The 17071-nt window shown below is 40.2% G+C and overlaps 2 protein-coding genes across 2 annotated transcripts; one reads left to right on the top strand and one right to left on the bottom strand.

The window, feature by feature from the left end:
* Positions 1 to 7342: 7342 nt before the first annotated feature.
* On the bottom strand, positions 7343 to 13360 carry nphp1 (nephronophthisis 1). Its single transcript, XM_069659014.1, has 20 exons — positions 13295 to 13360; positions 12790 to 12851; positions 12503 to 12563; positions 12273 to 12406; positions 11952 to 12141; positions 11347 to 11448; positions 10597 to 10700; positions 10459 to 10504; positions 10216 to 10303; positions 10018 to 10112; positions 9769 to 9897; positions 9459 to 9533; positions 9147 to 9257; positions 8878 to 8960; positions 8592 to 8668; positions 8352 to 8451; positions 8097 to 8209; positions 7945 to 8018; positions 7792 to 7836; positions 7343 to 7621 (listed from the first exon to the last, which is right to left on the bottom strand). Exons 1-20 carry the CDS (start codon positions 13358 to 13360, stop codon positions 7343 to 7345), a joined length of 2034 nt encoding a protein of 677 aa, XP_069515115.1.
* An 838-nt stretch (positions 13361 to 14198) lies between these two features.
* On the top strand, positions 14199 to 16746 carry LOC138588939 (C-signal). Its single transcript, XM_069659196.1, has 4 exons — positions 14199 to 14525; positions 15167 to 15344; positions 15433 to 15527; positions 15736 to 16746. Exons 1-4 carry the CDS (start codon positions 14199 to 14201, stop codon positions 15925 to 15927), a joined length of 792 nt encoding a protein of 263 aa, XP_069515297.1. The 3' UTR covers positions 15928 to 16746.
* Positions 16747 to 17071: the final 325 nt, after the last annotated feature.

Here is a 17071-nt window from a genome sequence, read left to right as displayed (position 1 = left end):
AAATCACTCATCTGATTTTAGCAGTTAAAGATCAAATGTCAAGTTTACTGTGACCTCCAAAAGACCGATTTTGGCCATAACCTAAGAAGTCATACAATTATTGTGACACAATTTAATACTAATGCCAAATAGGATAAAGAGATGAAGTAATAACATATTTCACCCAATAGTTCAAAGGTCAAAGTCACTGTATCCTTAAATGCATACCATTATTATAATCAAATATTCCAGCAACATCTGGATGGAATTTATTACATCTGGTGTATCTTTCTATTTCTATCCTTCCAATGGCATGACATCTTCTGATGATTTTAAATGAATGTGGTGTGACCTCTTCTGTGTAATGTTGACCTATGTTTAGGTTAATATATTCTTTCAGATATTTTCAGCATACAAACACTGTATATTCCCCATCCACTGAGACACATGGGTTAATTTAAAATACATCCATACTAGTTGCAGAGGCCTACAACCGTAAGGCGGTAATTGTTGTTCTATTTTATTTGGAGGGAAAACCGAGCAGGCAACTCCTCCCGAGTTCATCGATCCCACCCCATATATACACCCAAGGGCTTTTTGATGTGGTTTGGTCTCATGACAAAGTATTCACATGTCTCCAATTATCTTCACAAATTGATAGCTTGTTTTACGAGTTCTAAAGACAACAAATACCAAGGAAGTTTCATTAACTACAGCAGATGTCATATATCCTGACTTGAGCTTATTGCCTACATTTAACACAATTATATCATTTGAATATTTAAATGTGAAATACAATGTGGTTAAAGGTGCACTGAAAACATCTGGTGACATATTACGAAAGTTGTGTTTACAACTTGTTGCTGCCCCCAAAGAGCCAATAAAATGTATACATACAATTTAAGTTATTAAACAGCAGTTTATATGAACATTGAGCAGCCATAGATTAACATTACTAATCATTTGGAGGTGTGTTTATGCCAGATAGTTGCTAACTTGTCCGGCTGAAATTCAGTAGTAGGTTATATAAAACTTTCTTACTTAACCACCAGACAACACACACAGAAACACGGTCACACTCGCCAGGCAGCCAACAAGTTGTGTTTGGCCGGCATCAAGAGAGACACGCCTTGGACTAGCTCTTCCACCATGGATCTGGTTACACATGACCCTCCACATACACACACACAAATACTTCCATGGGAACCCCTGCCAGCTCTGTCAAAATACAATGGCTATTTGTCAGTGTCAGGTGTAGTTACACACTGTAACTCACGTACACAGACAATGACGAAGAATGCATCATGTTTTGTATCCTGAATGAGTGAACCACACATCTTAATACCAAACATATGAAGAAAAAATATCAAATGTTTCAGGACTTTTTCACCACCCTGTTAGACCTGGAGGCGAGCAGGTCACAGCTGCACTTCACCTGAAGGAAACAGGTTCACGACCTTTTGTTTGAAAGTATCTGTTATGCTGAATTCCAGCTGGCTCCAGGGGATCTGCTCTGTAGCTGAACCTGACCTTTTGACCTCTAAGAGAGGATGACAAACACAAATGTAACATATCTGAAAAATATTCTTTGCTGTTGTTAACTTACTTATTGGGCAAATGGACATTAATAGAGAGTGCATTCTTAACAGATAGAGTGGCTATTGATTGTAAACCCTCAGAGTATAATCACAACTCTTCAGTTCCCCTCAGCCCTACAGAGTGTTTTTTGTTTTATTGCCCCCATCCGTTTATTTTGCTCTTATTCAACCCCATTACCAATGACAGGTGTAAAAAGTTAATGACAAGCTGGTGAACATAGGGTTCGACTCACACCCTTGGCTCCCTGCTGCGTGCCATCCTCCAAACTCTCCTCCCCTGTTTCCGACACTATCCACTGTCCTCCCCATTACAATAAAGTCATAAAAGCAAAAATAGCCCTGTGATAGGCGCTCATGCGATGGTGACGTCACTTGGAGTTGCGCAGTAGAGATCGACAGGTGGAGCCACTGTAGCCACTTCCACTAACCAAAACGCACACTTAACTTACCGAAAGAAACAGCAAAGATGCCGCACGCTGCGTGTTTATCAGCAGAACAGCTTCTTGTGTTGGCCTGAGGTTAACGTTCAGAGATATCGGAACTACAAAGTTCTCAGTGATTGTTTTAGTTACGTCTCCTCTCGCTGTTCCTCCTCTACTCTGCTAATCCGGAACAGATCGGCTGCTGGAGTCTTATTTGTTATTCATCCTTTTTACAGTATTAAATAACTAATTAAAACTAAACTTGTCAGAAAAATGAACACTTGGACGTAAATCAGCATGATAAGAACTAACTATAATGACAGAAACCATGTTTGAGAAACATGTATTTGGTGTGTATTTTGGTTTTATAGTCCGACTCATGTCCCATCTGTTAACATGGAGGAGGCAGGCTTTATGACCTACACTGCAGCAAGTCAGCAGGGGGCGCTCAAAATGTTTTGGCTTCACTTTTAGGGAGCTGTCATGTCGTCCATCTTTTTTATACAGTCTATAGAATTAATATTTATAATATTTTATCACTTAGAAATGAGCCCTAATTAGACACGGTAGGCAATACCACAATAAAACTTACTTTGGGTTAGAGTTAAGAACTACATTATAGTATTTTAAAAGATTAGTGGGTCTGGGTCAGAAAAAAGATTTCCACAAAAACATAAGGTCACACCACAATGGTCTCTCCCATGACTGCCACTGCGCTGATCTTTTACAGTGCAGATGATAATTATCTCTGAAACTCTGATGATAAGGCCTATGGCTTTAAGATGGTTTGTACACGTGCCGCCAGTGCTGACTCTAGTGAATCCCATGAACATCATGTGGTTATTTAATTTAAATTCAAAGGTTTTATTAACATAACATTTTCAGGAATCACTTTATCAAAGAACGTTTCTCTTCCCAAATCTTGTGATGGATGAATGTTTACTTCTTCAAACAAGAAAAAAAAAAAAAAAACCTCTTGCCTTCCTGGATCATCTTTCCATCTTCAGCCTCTGACAGCTCCCTGGAAACTCCCACGTTCCTGCTCGACTGGTACTGACCTGCTCTGCTCCCCCCCCCTCCTCCTCCTCCTCCTCTTCTTCCTCCTCCTCCTCAGACACAATGGTCCCCTCGGGCACAAAACGAACTGGGTGAGAACGTCTCAGCGTTTCCAGGTGATAATAGCTGTCACATTTACAATGAGGTCTTCTGTCTGTGGTTGAGTATCATTCCCCCAGTGATTTACAGATGGGTCTTCTTTCAGTTTGCCTGTAAGTGTCTGTGCTGTGTTCACCTGCATAGTTAAGCCTGGTGATGCTGTATGTATATAGCGGGTTAATGTTAAAGTTGTCTGTTTTTATTGCATATGATAGTTTTCATTGCACACTGTAGGTTGTTTTTATTGCATATGTTGTATTGTTGTATCGTCAGTAGTGCATATACAGGAAAATAAGCCCTTATTTAATTCTAAGTTTAATCCAAAAGGCAAGTGGACTTGGTTGAAGATCTTGAAGACGCTCGCCTCTGTGGGTCATTACAATGCTAATGAATGTTGTAGTCACATGAGAGTTATTATTCTGTCCAAGAACTGTTCCAGAGCCGTTGCCTGAAAAGGGCACTGAACACTGGAAGAGACCCACTACAGCCCCTCCACACACTCCTTGATCTTCTGACATCAAGTGAGAGATAGACAGCTTCCTCCCACAGGCTGTGAGGCTGCTAAACTGTCACTCCACCTGATTCTATTGTGGTTACTTTGCACTAAATACCTGTATTGGACACTTCTAACGCCATGCACTTGTTACTTTAACTTGTTTTAACAAGCACCTTTTACTGTTTAGAGACAGGGACTGTATTGTGTTTTTTGTTGTTGTTGTTTTTAATATATCAGTGTAATAAGAGATTCCCCAGGGAACACTTTTTCATTCTGCTCTGTACAAGCGTTGCACCGCAAAATGACAATAAAATTGAGTCCTCGATGCCTCAGCCGCGATTCAACTCCTACTCGTGGACCTTTAGTGCACGTCTACCCCTACTCTTTCATACATATATTTCCTGTCTCTCTTCACTTTCCTATCAAAAAAAAAGGACTGCTGGATGTAAATTGGGTCTTCAAACTAAATGACCTGTTAGGTGGGATGCTCTAACACACAACAGGTTTGTACCAGACAAGCAACGAGACCAAAGAAGAAGTAGAAAAAGGTCGACAGTGGTTTAATCAATAGGCAGCAAACAAATCCATCCCACCTCATGATGCCTCTTTGTGAGTAAAGCAACAACAGTGGACAATTCAACAGGCAACTTCTGTCTTGTCTGAGTTGCTTTGTTTATTGCTGCTCTTAGACATTACGTTGCCCTGATGGTTACCAAGATTTTGTCAACACTAAACAACGCTCTCTGGTCACCACGGGCACAATCATCCTGGGGACAGCGCTGGAATGTGGAAATACAGGAAATGCTTTATTATTCACCAATGAGAGGCTCTGTGTGTTTGTGTGGTAGTGCTTTTGCACAAATAGCAGGACGAGTTGTTAGCTATGGAGGACGGTTTGGTTAGTGGAGTAAGAGGCTGTTTGATGTCGAGAGGTCAAGTTGGGGGTTAAATTGTGGGTTATTTTATGGTTAGGGTAAGAAGCTTTAGCTCGTAATGTTGAAGTGTTTAGGCATGTTAGAAAATGAATGGTGTTAGTGGTTTCCAGTGTATTCCAGAGTTCCGCTTTATCATGGGATCATGGTTTTTTGGGAAACACAAGTATTAGTTTTTTTGACCGGAGTTAGATGAGAAGAACAACACTCTCATATTTTATAAATTTGAAGCTAACGCAAGCAGATGGTTAGCTTAGCATAGCAAACAAACTGGAAACAGCTAGTATTCCAGGTGATAATTTAAGACATATAAAAGGCTCTGCTTTAAATAATAAGAACACCACATGGAGATGTTTACAAGGTTAAACACTTGATTTTCACTAGAGGGGGTCTTAAAAAAAAAAAAAAAAAAACTAAAAATCATATATTTATATTTATATTATATTTATTGTTAAATTTAAAAATAAAAAATGAAGGGCAAAAGCTTGAAGCTGTTGTAAAACTTTCATTTTCATTTTGTAGTGTGTTGTGGGGGTGCGGATGGGGACTTTCAAGCAATTTCTTTTTGCCATATTTATATCACAATTGATACATTTTTAAAATGCAGGGGCTTTTTTATAATTCTTAAAGGACCAGTGTTAACGGTGTTGGGGCAACTACGTTGAGAGGCCCTCTCTAGAGCTAGCGTTTGGTTTGTCCATCGCGAGCTATTGTAGAACGATGTTAGTGCAACAAGAAGAGGACCGAGTCCCTCTGTTAAAGTAATAAGGGCTTATTCTGAGGTAACAAAAACATAACAATTTATACTTTTGAAAACATACTTATGAACATCAGTGTTACATTGCTGCTAAAAGATCTCCCAAACTCTAACACAGTGCTCATTTAAGTTAAGCAAAAAAAAGACTTAACATTTTAACACAAATCTGAGTCATCATGACCCAAGATTTATGAAGGGTTAAGTTACCGACATGCCTTTGAAATATTTTGGCATATTGTAATTGTATGAATGTAATGCTAACAGGTACAAAGTACAGCATATGACAAATGTTGAATCATTGTTTACCCTAATAATAGATGTTACAATCGATGTGAAACCACAACTGAAGGATAATCGGAGCCTGTCTGCGCCCAGACTGATCCAACCTCTCACTGCTCTCCTTCTTTTATACCCGGCTATAAAAAGACGACAGCAGGCTAATTATTAACTGAACACAGCTCTTATGCTCTGTAACTCTACACTACACACACACACACACAAAGACATGACAAATGTTGAACTAGTGGGTGGAGATGAATGGAGCAGCACAGTGACCAGTCAGATGATGGCGATAAAACAAGTCTATCACAAAGTTATTTTAATAGAATATTTATTAAAAGATATAAAAAATGGCAATAAATAGCACTTTGAAAACATGCTAATATAATGTATAAAGTTAGGTCTGTGATCACAGACATTTGTTTCAGTACAAAGTGATACTCCCTTATTACAGTAACCTGTTTCAGTGTTTACTTTAAGAGGAGCGGGGTGAACTCGTGGTTTCGTTTAACAGGGAGCTCTAATCATAATGTTTGCATTGTTCACATGTTCTCTGCCTTTTATTTCACAACTATTCAGGCAATAACATTTGGCTTATTTGCCATAATCAGAGTCTAGGAATACAAAGGTGTGTTTGTGCAAGGACTGTATGTCCTGTATGTGTTAGCATTGTGCTAGCATTTATCAAAAATGAGACCGTGATGTGGTTTGATTTTGTAGGACATATAGTTTCACCAATACAGTTATAAATCATGGTAAATTAAAAGGTTCAGTCAATATAAGACCAAAACCAACAGTGAATTAATCCTACTAACAAGTTTTATCTGTATATCCCTATATAATGTATTCCTCTGTGCCACTGAGCTCCATTATGCCCAAAAATGACATCAATAAGCCACAATGCTACACGGGGTGATGTGTTCTTCATACCGGTGAACGTGACTGTATTTGTTGAAAGATTTACTTCCTTATTTGGCAACAGTGAGTCACAGGCAGGCTGGAAAAGTCCTGAGAAATAGATTAAGATTGTTTTTGTTTTTATTGGATTTATTAAGTGCTGCATGGTGGTGCAGTGGCTAGCGCTGAAGCCTCCAGTACTCCAGTTTCCTCCCACAGTCCAAAGACATGCTCGTTAGGCTCACTGGTGACTCTAAACTGCCCGTAGGTGTGAATGTGAGCGTGAATGGTTGTCTGTGTCTATGTGTCAGCCCTGTGATTGACCATTGTCCATGGTGTATTGGTGGTTCAGTCATTTTAAAGCAACAATGTTGGTAGTTTCAGCTACTTAAATGTAAGATTTTGTTGCCTATATATGATAGAACATTAAGATTTTGGCTTTAGGAAACTTTGTGGGACAAAAGAAGCAAATTGAAAATGTCACTTTGGATCTTGGAAATTTTTTAAAGCATTTTAACTATTTATTTACATTTGCATTTTTGCTGACTAAACTATTGAATTGATTAATTGATTTATTGTGAAATGAATAGGCAGATTAGTGAAATAACCTTTAGTTGCAGTCTGAATGAAATACAGTTACAAAAATATCAGACAATAAGAGCCTAATCCTAAACATTTTAAGTAAAAAATGTTCCAAAATGAAGCACTTATAAGTTTTATTCTTCTGTATTAACCAAACGAAAACGTCTGGAAAACATTTTTTTAATTTTCTTTCATAAAAAAAATTCTTAACTACAATTTGTACCTTCCCTTCATGGGAACTGATGTCACCGCACCACACTGAGGAGGTCAAAGGTCAACTCTGTGACATCAAAGGCCAGATGTTGATGTGTGGGCTCAGAAAAGAGCTCTGGGCCTCCTGATTGGCCGGGGGTTTGCTGGCTGTGTTTGAGAGCCTCCAGGGTGGAGAAGATGACTCTGGCCCGCTGCTCCTCTGAGGGTGGGTCCGCCCAGCGATAGCAGGGCAGGGAGGGCGAGTGGAGGAGGAAATGGATGGATGTCATGTAGATTTTAGTGAACTCCTGTTTTAAAAAGGACAAGTCTCTCTGCATAGACAGAGGGATGAAAGGTTACACTCAGATCTTCTGACTATAACACTTAAACACATTTTATGTGCTGGCAGAGAGAAACCACCAGGTTACTTATACTCTCAACACCCTCTACAGGTGTACACTGGTATTACAACACACACATACACACATGCACACACACTGACCTTCTGTGCTCTGCTCATGTTGGTCTCCACACCCAGCCATGCACTCTAAAACAGACAGCAAATACATTTATTTAAACTACTGTGGGATGAATTGGGGATTTACTCTGTTATCCCTCATGAAAGGCAGGAGTAAGTTTGACCATGGTGACTGACCCTGAGAGCATCCAGCAGGTCCGGTTGGTCTAACAGCTTAGGGAAGGTAGCAAGTATAGGACTGCATATCGGATCTGAAACAGAGAGACGTTTTATTTTGAAAAGGCTTCTTTCTAGGAACCAGGAATATCTGCACTGAAGGTGTGCTTTACCTGCATTCTGCATGGTCGGCCTGTCCAACAGTAGTGCATCAGCCAGCAGCTGCCTGTGCAGCGCCAGCAGGTGGACGCAGCTCAGACTGTGCAGCAGAGTGTCCTGAAGGAGACTGAAAAGGGAAACACACTCGTAATTACACAGCGTAATACATATACACACGCGCATATGGCATTAATGTTTCTGAATTAGATCACAGAATCCACTGCATGTGTTCAGGCTCTATAGTATTAATTTCCCGCTGATCTTCCCACCTGAGCTGCGTTCTGGTCCGGTTATTCACCGATTTTAACTTGACGATGAGTTTGGGCTGCCGCCTGGCGTGGAGCATCTGCTGGAAAACACCGGCAGGAGCTAAGAGGAGAGGAGACTTGATTTTTACAACATTTGTTAAAACCCCAACAATCCAAAATGTTCAGATGTAGCGAGCAGGTTTAGCAAGTTTCAAATTTAGTGATTATTCAAACAAATAAAAATAGTGTTGAGCTTCTTACATCCTCGAATGAGTGTTGCTTCCACCGCCACGTCCTTCTCATAGGGAGTGCCACCGTTCACTGGCAGGTCGTAGGTCCTACACACAGATTAACTTACATTTAAAAGTATAAAGTGCAAAATGATTCACGTTCACCAGTATTTTATACACACTGCTCACACAGTAAGTAGGTGTGGAAAGTTAGATTTTTGCAGCTATCAGTTAATTCTTTCAAACTGGACGCCTGGATAGATACTGTGTGTACTGTATGAGCTGGTATTATTACATGTCTGCGTTTGTGTGTGTACCTGTTGGGGAGAGGATTTCCAGAGTCATCGGTCAGTTTGAGGAAAGCCCAGCCGCAGCTCAGGTCTCCTCTCTCACCTGTTGACTAAAACACACACAGTTTATCAGACAAGGCTGCTTCCTTAAGGGTCTCTGCTTTTTAGTAATTGTCTAGTTGCAGACGTAGTAATCCTGCTTCTGTTTCCTTGCATGACAACAAAGACAAGTGTACCAGTAGTGGTTCTCCACTTCCTGTTTGTCTCACTTGCATTGACTGTGTGCTACTCCTTACATTCCGTATGAAGGTGACTCCCAGTTCAAAGAGGATACCGAGGTCAGGAGATGCAGAGTTGCAGCGCAGGAAACAGTCTCCATCCAGGAGGGTGGGAAGTATACCTGTCACCTGGAGCAGACAGATTACAGGTCAGCCTTAAGCACAAGATTCAGTATGATTTTATTATGGGCTGTATTAGGGGCTAATTTTTAATTAAACCGCCTTAATGAGAGCAACAAGTGGTTTTAGCTCATCTTACATCACCTGAAATGACAATAAGGTAAAACAACAAAAGTGTTATATCGCATGTTTATACTGCTGTGAGCATACCCTTGGAGAGAAAGTCCAGGTCTTGGGGCTCTTGGAGTTGTATGTCGCCCTCACAGTGTGGATGTTACTCAACACCTGAAACACAAGTGCAGCTCATTTAAAAAATGGGATAAAACAAGGGAAAAAAGTAAGAAATAATTATTTTAGCTGTGTCAAAATTAAATAAGAGCTGTATAAGATATTTTATGTGACAGTTGAATATGCTAACTAAACCAAAAGGGAGTGATAGATGGTTCAAGATGTATGACCTTTGTGCTAGGGTATGAGAGTACAACATTTTTCCAAGCTATATATGACAGAAATATCCCACCTGAGTTCCATCAAAGGCACAGAGGCGGATGTGTCTGCTGAGGACCTGAACTCCGACCCCAGGAGTGGGAATCATCCTGCAGCTCCACAGAGAGAAACAAACACAAGTCCTGACCTGCCGAGCTCGAACCTGTGAGACAGAACGGGAGGCTGATGAGTGTAAACAAAGCACTCCATGACTGGATGCTGAAAACATCCTCTTTGCTCCTCAGAGATACACTGACATACGCACACACTGGGACTGTCTCACCCTGCCCGTGTCTGGGTCCAGGAAGAGGTCGCTGAAGGAGAGCTGTGATTGGCTGAGCTTAGGCTGGATACAGTGACTTCCTCTGAATGTGTCACCTAGAAAAAGAGACACATGGTTACTGCTGGCAAACATTATTGAAATTGAATGTGTGTTTCAATTTGATAGTGTTTGTGTGCTTGACAGAGAGCATGTAACAACCTTCCTCCATCAGCAGTTTATTGAGGGTTGATGGTCTGAATCCTGAAGGTATCGCCCCCATGGCAGAGAGCACATCTGTTGCATCAATCTGTCACAAACACAAATACATATAAACACATGTTTATTATGAACAAATTGTGCAGGATACATAACTCACAATTATGCAGTTATTATGTGTTGGAAGTTAAATTAACTGTAGCATCAGTTTAAGTAGCAGCTGTTGCATAGTTTGTAGACTTTTACCTCAGTTAAAGCCTTTTTGACAGGACCCCAGTTAGAATGTGCACCGCTGTTGGAGAGTTAAAAAGAAATCACATTCAATTAATAATTATTATTATTATTTATGATTGTTAGTCATTAATCAAGAAGGTTAAAATGCACCTCTGTTTGTCTCTGTCATCAGTCAGTTCTTCACTATCCTCCTCCTCTGACTCCTCCTCATCAGATTCATCGTCATCATCATCATTATCAACACCAGAGCCAATCTGAAAAGTGAGTGTTTAACCTCGTAAACATCTCTATGTGGAGTTTTTCATGTGCTACAAGACATATCAGGGACAACATCAGCAGTCATCTCCATGGCTGGGCCTGTCTGCTTTTAAACTGCAGTGTACCAAGGACAGGCTGAACAACACATTTTCAGATTGGCAGATTTGAGACGTCACTAACCTAAGGAGCCAATCCCGTTAATGGACCCGTGACGCTATGCATATCATTATGTTTAACCTATGGTAACCACTTAAGCGATGGCGAGCCAGCTGTAACAGTCATCGTAATTTTTGCAAACTCACTACTGCATACTAACGTTAACGTTACTACTACTAATGACTAAATTTCAAGCTAGCTAAGTTTCAACAAGTTGCCACTAAACGATGGCAGAGACGCGTTATGTTTTCACGACAGAGGGGGCGGTTGGAAAAGTGCATAGTGGGCGGGGACAGGAGGAGATGCTTTGGGAGAATTTTTAAAAGGTCATTAAACATATTTTGCAAACAAAAATCAAAACACAATTTATTATTTCAAGCCGAGCATTTTATGTCTTAAAACATGACTGGAGCTGGTCTTTAAATGAACAGTAAAAGTCAAACTGTTAGACACCTGACTGCCATGCATATGTTTAAGCAGGTTTACCTTCAGGTAGGTTTTAGGAACCACTCCCCTGTTGCCTTTAGTGTCCTGAGCCAGCCACCATCCATCTGCTGTCCTCCTTACAATCATCAACAACTCCCCTGTCTGGAAACATAATGACAACAACAAACAAGTCATGTAGTTTCACATTATGTAAGAGTTACTAAAACACTCTTGTGATACCTGCAAGGCATTGGACACGTGATTTACAGGGCAAGAGCACCATCTGCTGATAATAAAGGGCTGTTTTTTAGATGCAAGTCATATAAAAGGAAAAAACTAAAGCAATCTTCTCACTGTTTAGTTTATAAGCACTGTCTTTTTGAAGTCATCTCTACACAATTTAAGCAGTTACTCTTTCTAGTAAAGATGTTTTGAAAAGGTTTATTTGCCATAGATACAAGATAACATTTTAGTAGCAAGGAAACAAGAAAAATGGTTTTGGCTCCTTAAAAAGTTTTTCCTCCTTAACGTCAGTAATCAGGTACACGCTGCATGTAAACATAAAAGAGATTAAACTGACATTGCAGCAAATTTCCTTTTACCTATTTTGATAGTAAGCATGTAGCATGACTGTGCTTTAGCATCTGAAACAGGAAGTACTTTACCTGAACTGACAGATCTCCTTCCTGTTCTCCTTTGAAATCACTGAGGACTGTGTAGAGGTGAGGTTCTGACCGAGAAGGCGGTTTTAATGCTCCATTCTCATCTTCATCATCGTCATCAACATCATCATCATCATCGTTACTGTCTTCGCCATCGTCATCAGAATCCTCACTATCTTCCTTTGAAACATCTCTGTGGATCAAAACATGTGAATGTTAGAGCCACGGCAGCAAAAAAGAGAGAGAGAGCATGGACATGATAAATGATCAAAAAGGACCCCTATCATCTCCCCTTCTTTTCTTTCGAACAAACAGGTCACTGACCCTGCTGCAGTACTGGGTCCTGGTGGTGAAAGCTCCAGGGAGAGCGTGTTTATTCGCTCCAAGAGGTTATGCAGTCGTCTCTCCTCCTCCTGCTTCCTCTGATCATAGTTCCCCACTGGAGCCAGCTCATCAGCCTTGAAAGGCAAGGGAAAAAATTATTATGCCAATTTTGCAAGTTTAAGAATCTATAAACAATAATTTCCCAAGTTTGCTGATTCTACAGCACCAACCTTGGTTAGATTCTTCAGTGTCCTTTGTGTTTTCTCTGCCGATATCTGCACTTCCTGACACCTGTTTGGAATTTGCCATTACTAATAAAATCCAACCTTTAAGCATTACTTGAAAAAGAAGATCAAAATGAACTAAATCCTCATGAGATTAAATAAGGAAATGGAATAAAAGCAGAGTAAAGTCATGTCCCTTTAGTATTTACAGGGTTAGTCCGAATGAGGGTCCTAGTCTGTACTGGAATAACATTGAGAGGAAGCAGTGCTGAGGCTCTGTCAGAGCTGTTTACCTCCGAAATGCCTCTTCAGTGGATCCATCATGACTCTGCACATCCTTTACCAAACTGTCAACCTGGATTAGAAGAACAACTAGATTAATTGGAGTGAATACCGTATTGTTGACACCACTGTGCAGTCATTGTTGAATTGTGTGTAAATTTACAATGTATATTCTCGACCTTGAACGATACACTTTTGTTTAACACATATATTTTATGGAAATGTTTGTGGGCAACAAATACAGACAGGGATATGAGCTTCTCCAGCCATGCTAGCACAAGGCACATCTCCTATGGTCCTTTGCGTTGCTATGGTCTTTTACGTTAATTACGACCGGACGTTCCCTCCTCAAACGGAGCAGCTATAGTTCAAGCCTTAGGGTCACTTAACTCGGAAGGACTCTAGTTTATGTGACTGTTGTAATAATCAGTCTGTTCGGCTACTTACTAAACATTCAACTCCAATTTTATACATCAGTGCAAAAAACACACAAACAAAAGCCATTCTGCATCAAACCTGTTTTTGGATTTCGTCCACTTCTCTCTGGACAAGTTGCAGAGGTCCTTTCCTTTTTGGTGGCATTTTTGTTCTGATTTATAAGGTACAATCCATGTGTTAGCAGATCACCTAGCAAGCTAGCAGACGCTATACTTCCTCTGGTCGCTTGGCAACCGGGTTCCGTTCCAAATTTGGGCTCGACTAGATTGAATGTATCGTCTATAATGATCTATTTTATTGAATTTTTTGTACTTATTATTCGTAGAAAAAAATATGTCACAGAATATTTGTTTATATTATTCTTATATCTGGCGTCAATTCAATCAATATTGCTTTAATTCAACATAACTCCAGTTACTTACTTCCTTTTCGAATATATTAGCGGTAAGTAACTTGGTTGACATCAAGTTACCGCCCCCTACCGGACTGGAGTTTATTAAAAAAATCTCTCTGCTAAAGTAGCCCTTGCTAATTGGTTATTAAAGGTTTGTGGAAATCTAAGAAGTAGCTCAAACGAAAGCCGAATTATTTTGTCTTATTTGCTAACTGTTATGTATAAAATATTATACTCGACTAAAGGACCAAAGTTGAAACGTAGATAAACAGGGTTGTGTAAGTACCTTCCTAATGACCTACAGAGGGCGTTTTGCTTGTTGTGAAACGTGCTGCCTTCAGGCTCTCGACGTTAGCTTTATATTTTGACTTTCCTAAAATGTTACAACTGTGATTTCAAAATACAAATTAGCGCCGTTATAGGCAAACATGCTAAAAGTATCTTACAGGCCCTCTAAAAGAAACTTTTCGACAAAATAATTTCTTATCTTTCTCAAACAATGCCAAATTACGACGTTTCGGAGGGACCCGAAGGCAGCAAACACTACTTCTGTCTCCATTCATCCACAGTGTAATGGTAATAGCTGTCATGGCTGCCCCCATCGCGCTCATTCAAGGGGCCAGCAGAGGACTTGGGCTTGAATTTTGCAAACATATCTTGAAAACCCAAAGCCCAGCTGCCGTTATAGCGACATGCCGAAACCCGGACGGAGCGGCCGAGCTGCGGGGCCTAGCTGGCCAACACGCGGGCAGGCTGACGGTCCTCCGGCTGGACGTGACCCGGGAGGAGGACATCCGCGGGGCTGCAGACCGGGTTAAGGAGAGCTTCGGTCGGCTGGATCTGATCGTCAACTGCTCGGCGATGCTTCATCCCTCTGGAAAAGGAGAAACCAGTCTGAGGGATGTTTCTGCTCAGGTGAAGCATGGTGTTATGACAGTCTGAGCGCTTCTGTCAGCATGGAAAGTAGAAACTAAGTTATGATTCTGCCTGTTGATATGTCTGCAAAATTTTCTTATAAGCGCGCAACATTTTGTTTATTTTGTCACGTGATTCTGCCGATGCTGTCAGGATTTTGTAACGACTCAACACCCATGCTTTTGATTTCGAAAATGTCCTTGGACTTCGGACGGATCAGTGTAGTGTCAGGGGGCTTAACGTTCAAAACACCGTTGACAATTACTGTCACATTAAATAGACGCGACTAAATAATTTAGGATCTGCTTCAAAATTCGGCATAAATGCAATCTACTGCCATAATCACTGTAATGTGATCTTAACTTTTCAGTTGACTGTTTCAGGCCTTAACCACAAAGGGCAGCAGAAAGCAGCAGTGTTTCAATTACATGACTTACTTAGTTTTTAATTAAGTTTGTCACATTATTTTATTGATGTTCATTGATATAGTTATTCATCATCATCCCAACTTTCATAGAAATAAGAATATGGTCACTTATCACCTACATCAATTTATTCTTTTATCTCCACTAAATACTCCTCCATTTATCTGAATGATTCAACCATTGATCTCAGTTGATTGACTTATTTTTTCCTTTCAGGGCATCATTTCCACATTGACGACCAACACAGTGGGCCCCCTGGTCATGGCCAAGTATTTCACCCCCCTCCTCCAGAAGGGCGGAGGTGGTTTCGGTCAGCAGCCCGCAGAGAAAGGGAAGCAGCACAGCGGCGTCATCGTCAACATCACCGCCAAAGTGGGATCCATTGGCGACAACGGTGGGTAATGTTAATGACAATATACAAACATCTGTGGGAATGTATTTATGATACTGTGGTTTCTCTATGGTTTCCTCCCTCCTCTCAGGTCTTGGTGGTTGGTACAGCTACAGAATGTCTAAAGCAGCACTCAACATGGCTACCAGAAATCTGTCTATAGAGCTGGGCCGCAGTCGACCCAAGGTAAGCTTGATTCTTCTTATAGTAAGATTTTTAATACTCGAAATACGTCTAAACAAATGACACAATAGTTGCCACATTTGTTAGCCTCTATCTCTTCTCTAGCAGGGAAGACATGTTCCGAAATGGATCGAAAATATCGTTACACATGAATATAAACACAAGGGTTTGTCTTACAGAGAACTGATGGACTTGTTTCTGATTTTTCCAGGTGGTGTGTGTGTCTTTACATCCAGGAACAGTGAACACAGACCTCTCCCGGCCTTATCACAGGAACGTGCCCAAAGACAAGCTGTTCAGTACCGAGCACTCTGTGAACTGTCTGATGAGCATCATAGATACACTGACTTTCGAAAAGACTGGAAAGGCCTATAACTGGGACGGGACTGAGCTATCTTGGTAGAATCAATAAAAGGACCAAAAAGCAAGACAGACTTCTTTCACTACCTCACAGCCTAAGTGCTTTAATAACCTCCTAAACTTATAATGATAATAAACATTGATACTTTCATCACATAAAGGTCATATGTGGCCCTTGCCTTTGATGCTAAGCTACAACCTAATGTAGCACAGCAAGGACTCCTTTTAGGGTTGACATTTTGTTATAATACTAATCTTGAGGGTTATTTTGCAGTATCAATTCATATTACCATGTGGCTTATGTTGAAGGAGAAATTGCACATACCATCATATAAACACCTTATTTGGCCCTTTGACGCTATACTAATATAGCACAGCGAGTAGTCATGATGACATTAGAAAATATCTACTATGAGACTTCCTGTCCTGAGAGGGTTTTGGCAGCATAAATAAATATTACAAAGTGGCTTTTGTTAAAGATATAATCTCGAAGATTTCAGTTTCATGCTCTTGAGCGCCACCCGCTGGCGATCATCTGTAACTGCAGGAGTTCACTTCCAAGTTTAACCAGACGTCAGATGGCTCCCTTTGCCATGGTCCTCTCTTGATGTACTCTTGATTTTCCTCCCTGATGGTCGCTTTCCTTTTTGTTTGACTTCATTTCAAATTTACTTACATTAAAATCTTCGAGATTATACCTTTTTAAAGTGATTATTTGACTTTTTGGGTGTGTTTATCTGACTGTCAGCTAGAAAGCCAATAAATACATATTTCCTTATAGGTCTTACTACTTATTTACTGTAAATGAGCTGAATAAATGCAATTACAATATTCCTTGCTGTTTGATACTTCAGTGTTGGATAAAATCATCCTTTGTTATGTCTTTTAACGGCTGAATTGTGTGTGACTGTTTCAAGTCAGCACAATGTGGTTATACTTAAAGATTGTGACATTAAATCATGGCTTAAAAAGGAAAAAAGGATAATAAACTGTTTTTTATTTCTTTTTACGTAGCCACTAGGAGGGTTAGTACATACATTATATTAGTAGGAGTAATGCATTCACTCCTTGCAGGCTTTTTAAGTGAGTCACATCCTGAATCAAAAGCTACAACTTAAAATTCACATTTGGAATTGTTAAATCTGTATGTCTTGTAAAGCGATGTTATCAGAAGCAAACCTGCAGAA

This window comes from Semicossyphus pulcher, unplaced genomic scaffold (assembly GCF_022749685.1).
Source record: "Semicossyphus pulcher isolate SPU_LCO1_2020_fin unplaced genomic scaffold, fSemPul1.0.p SCAF_12, whole genome shotgun sequence".
Lineage (NCBI taxonomy): Eukaryota > Metazoa > Chordata > Actinopteri > Labriformes > Labridae > Semicossyphus > Semicossyphus pulcher.
This window is presented reverse-complemented; position numbering and strand designations above follow the sequence as displayed.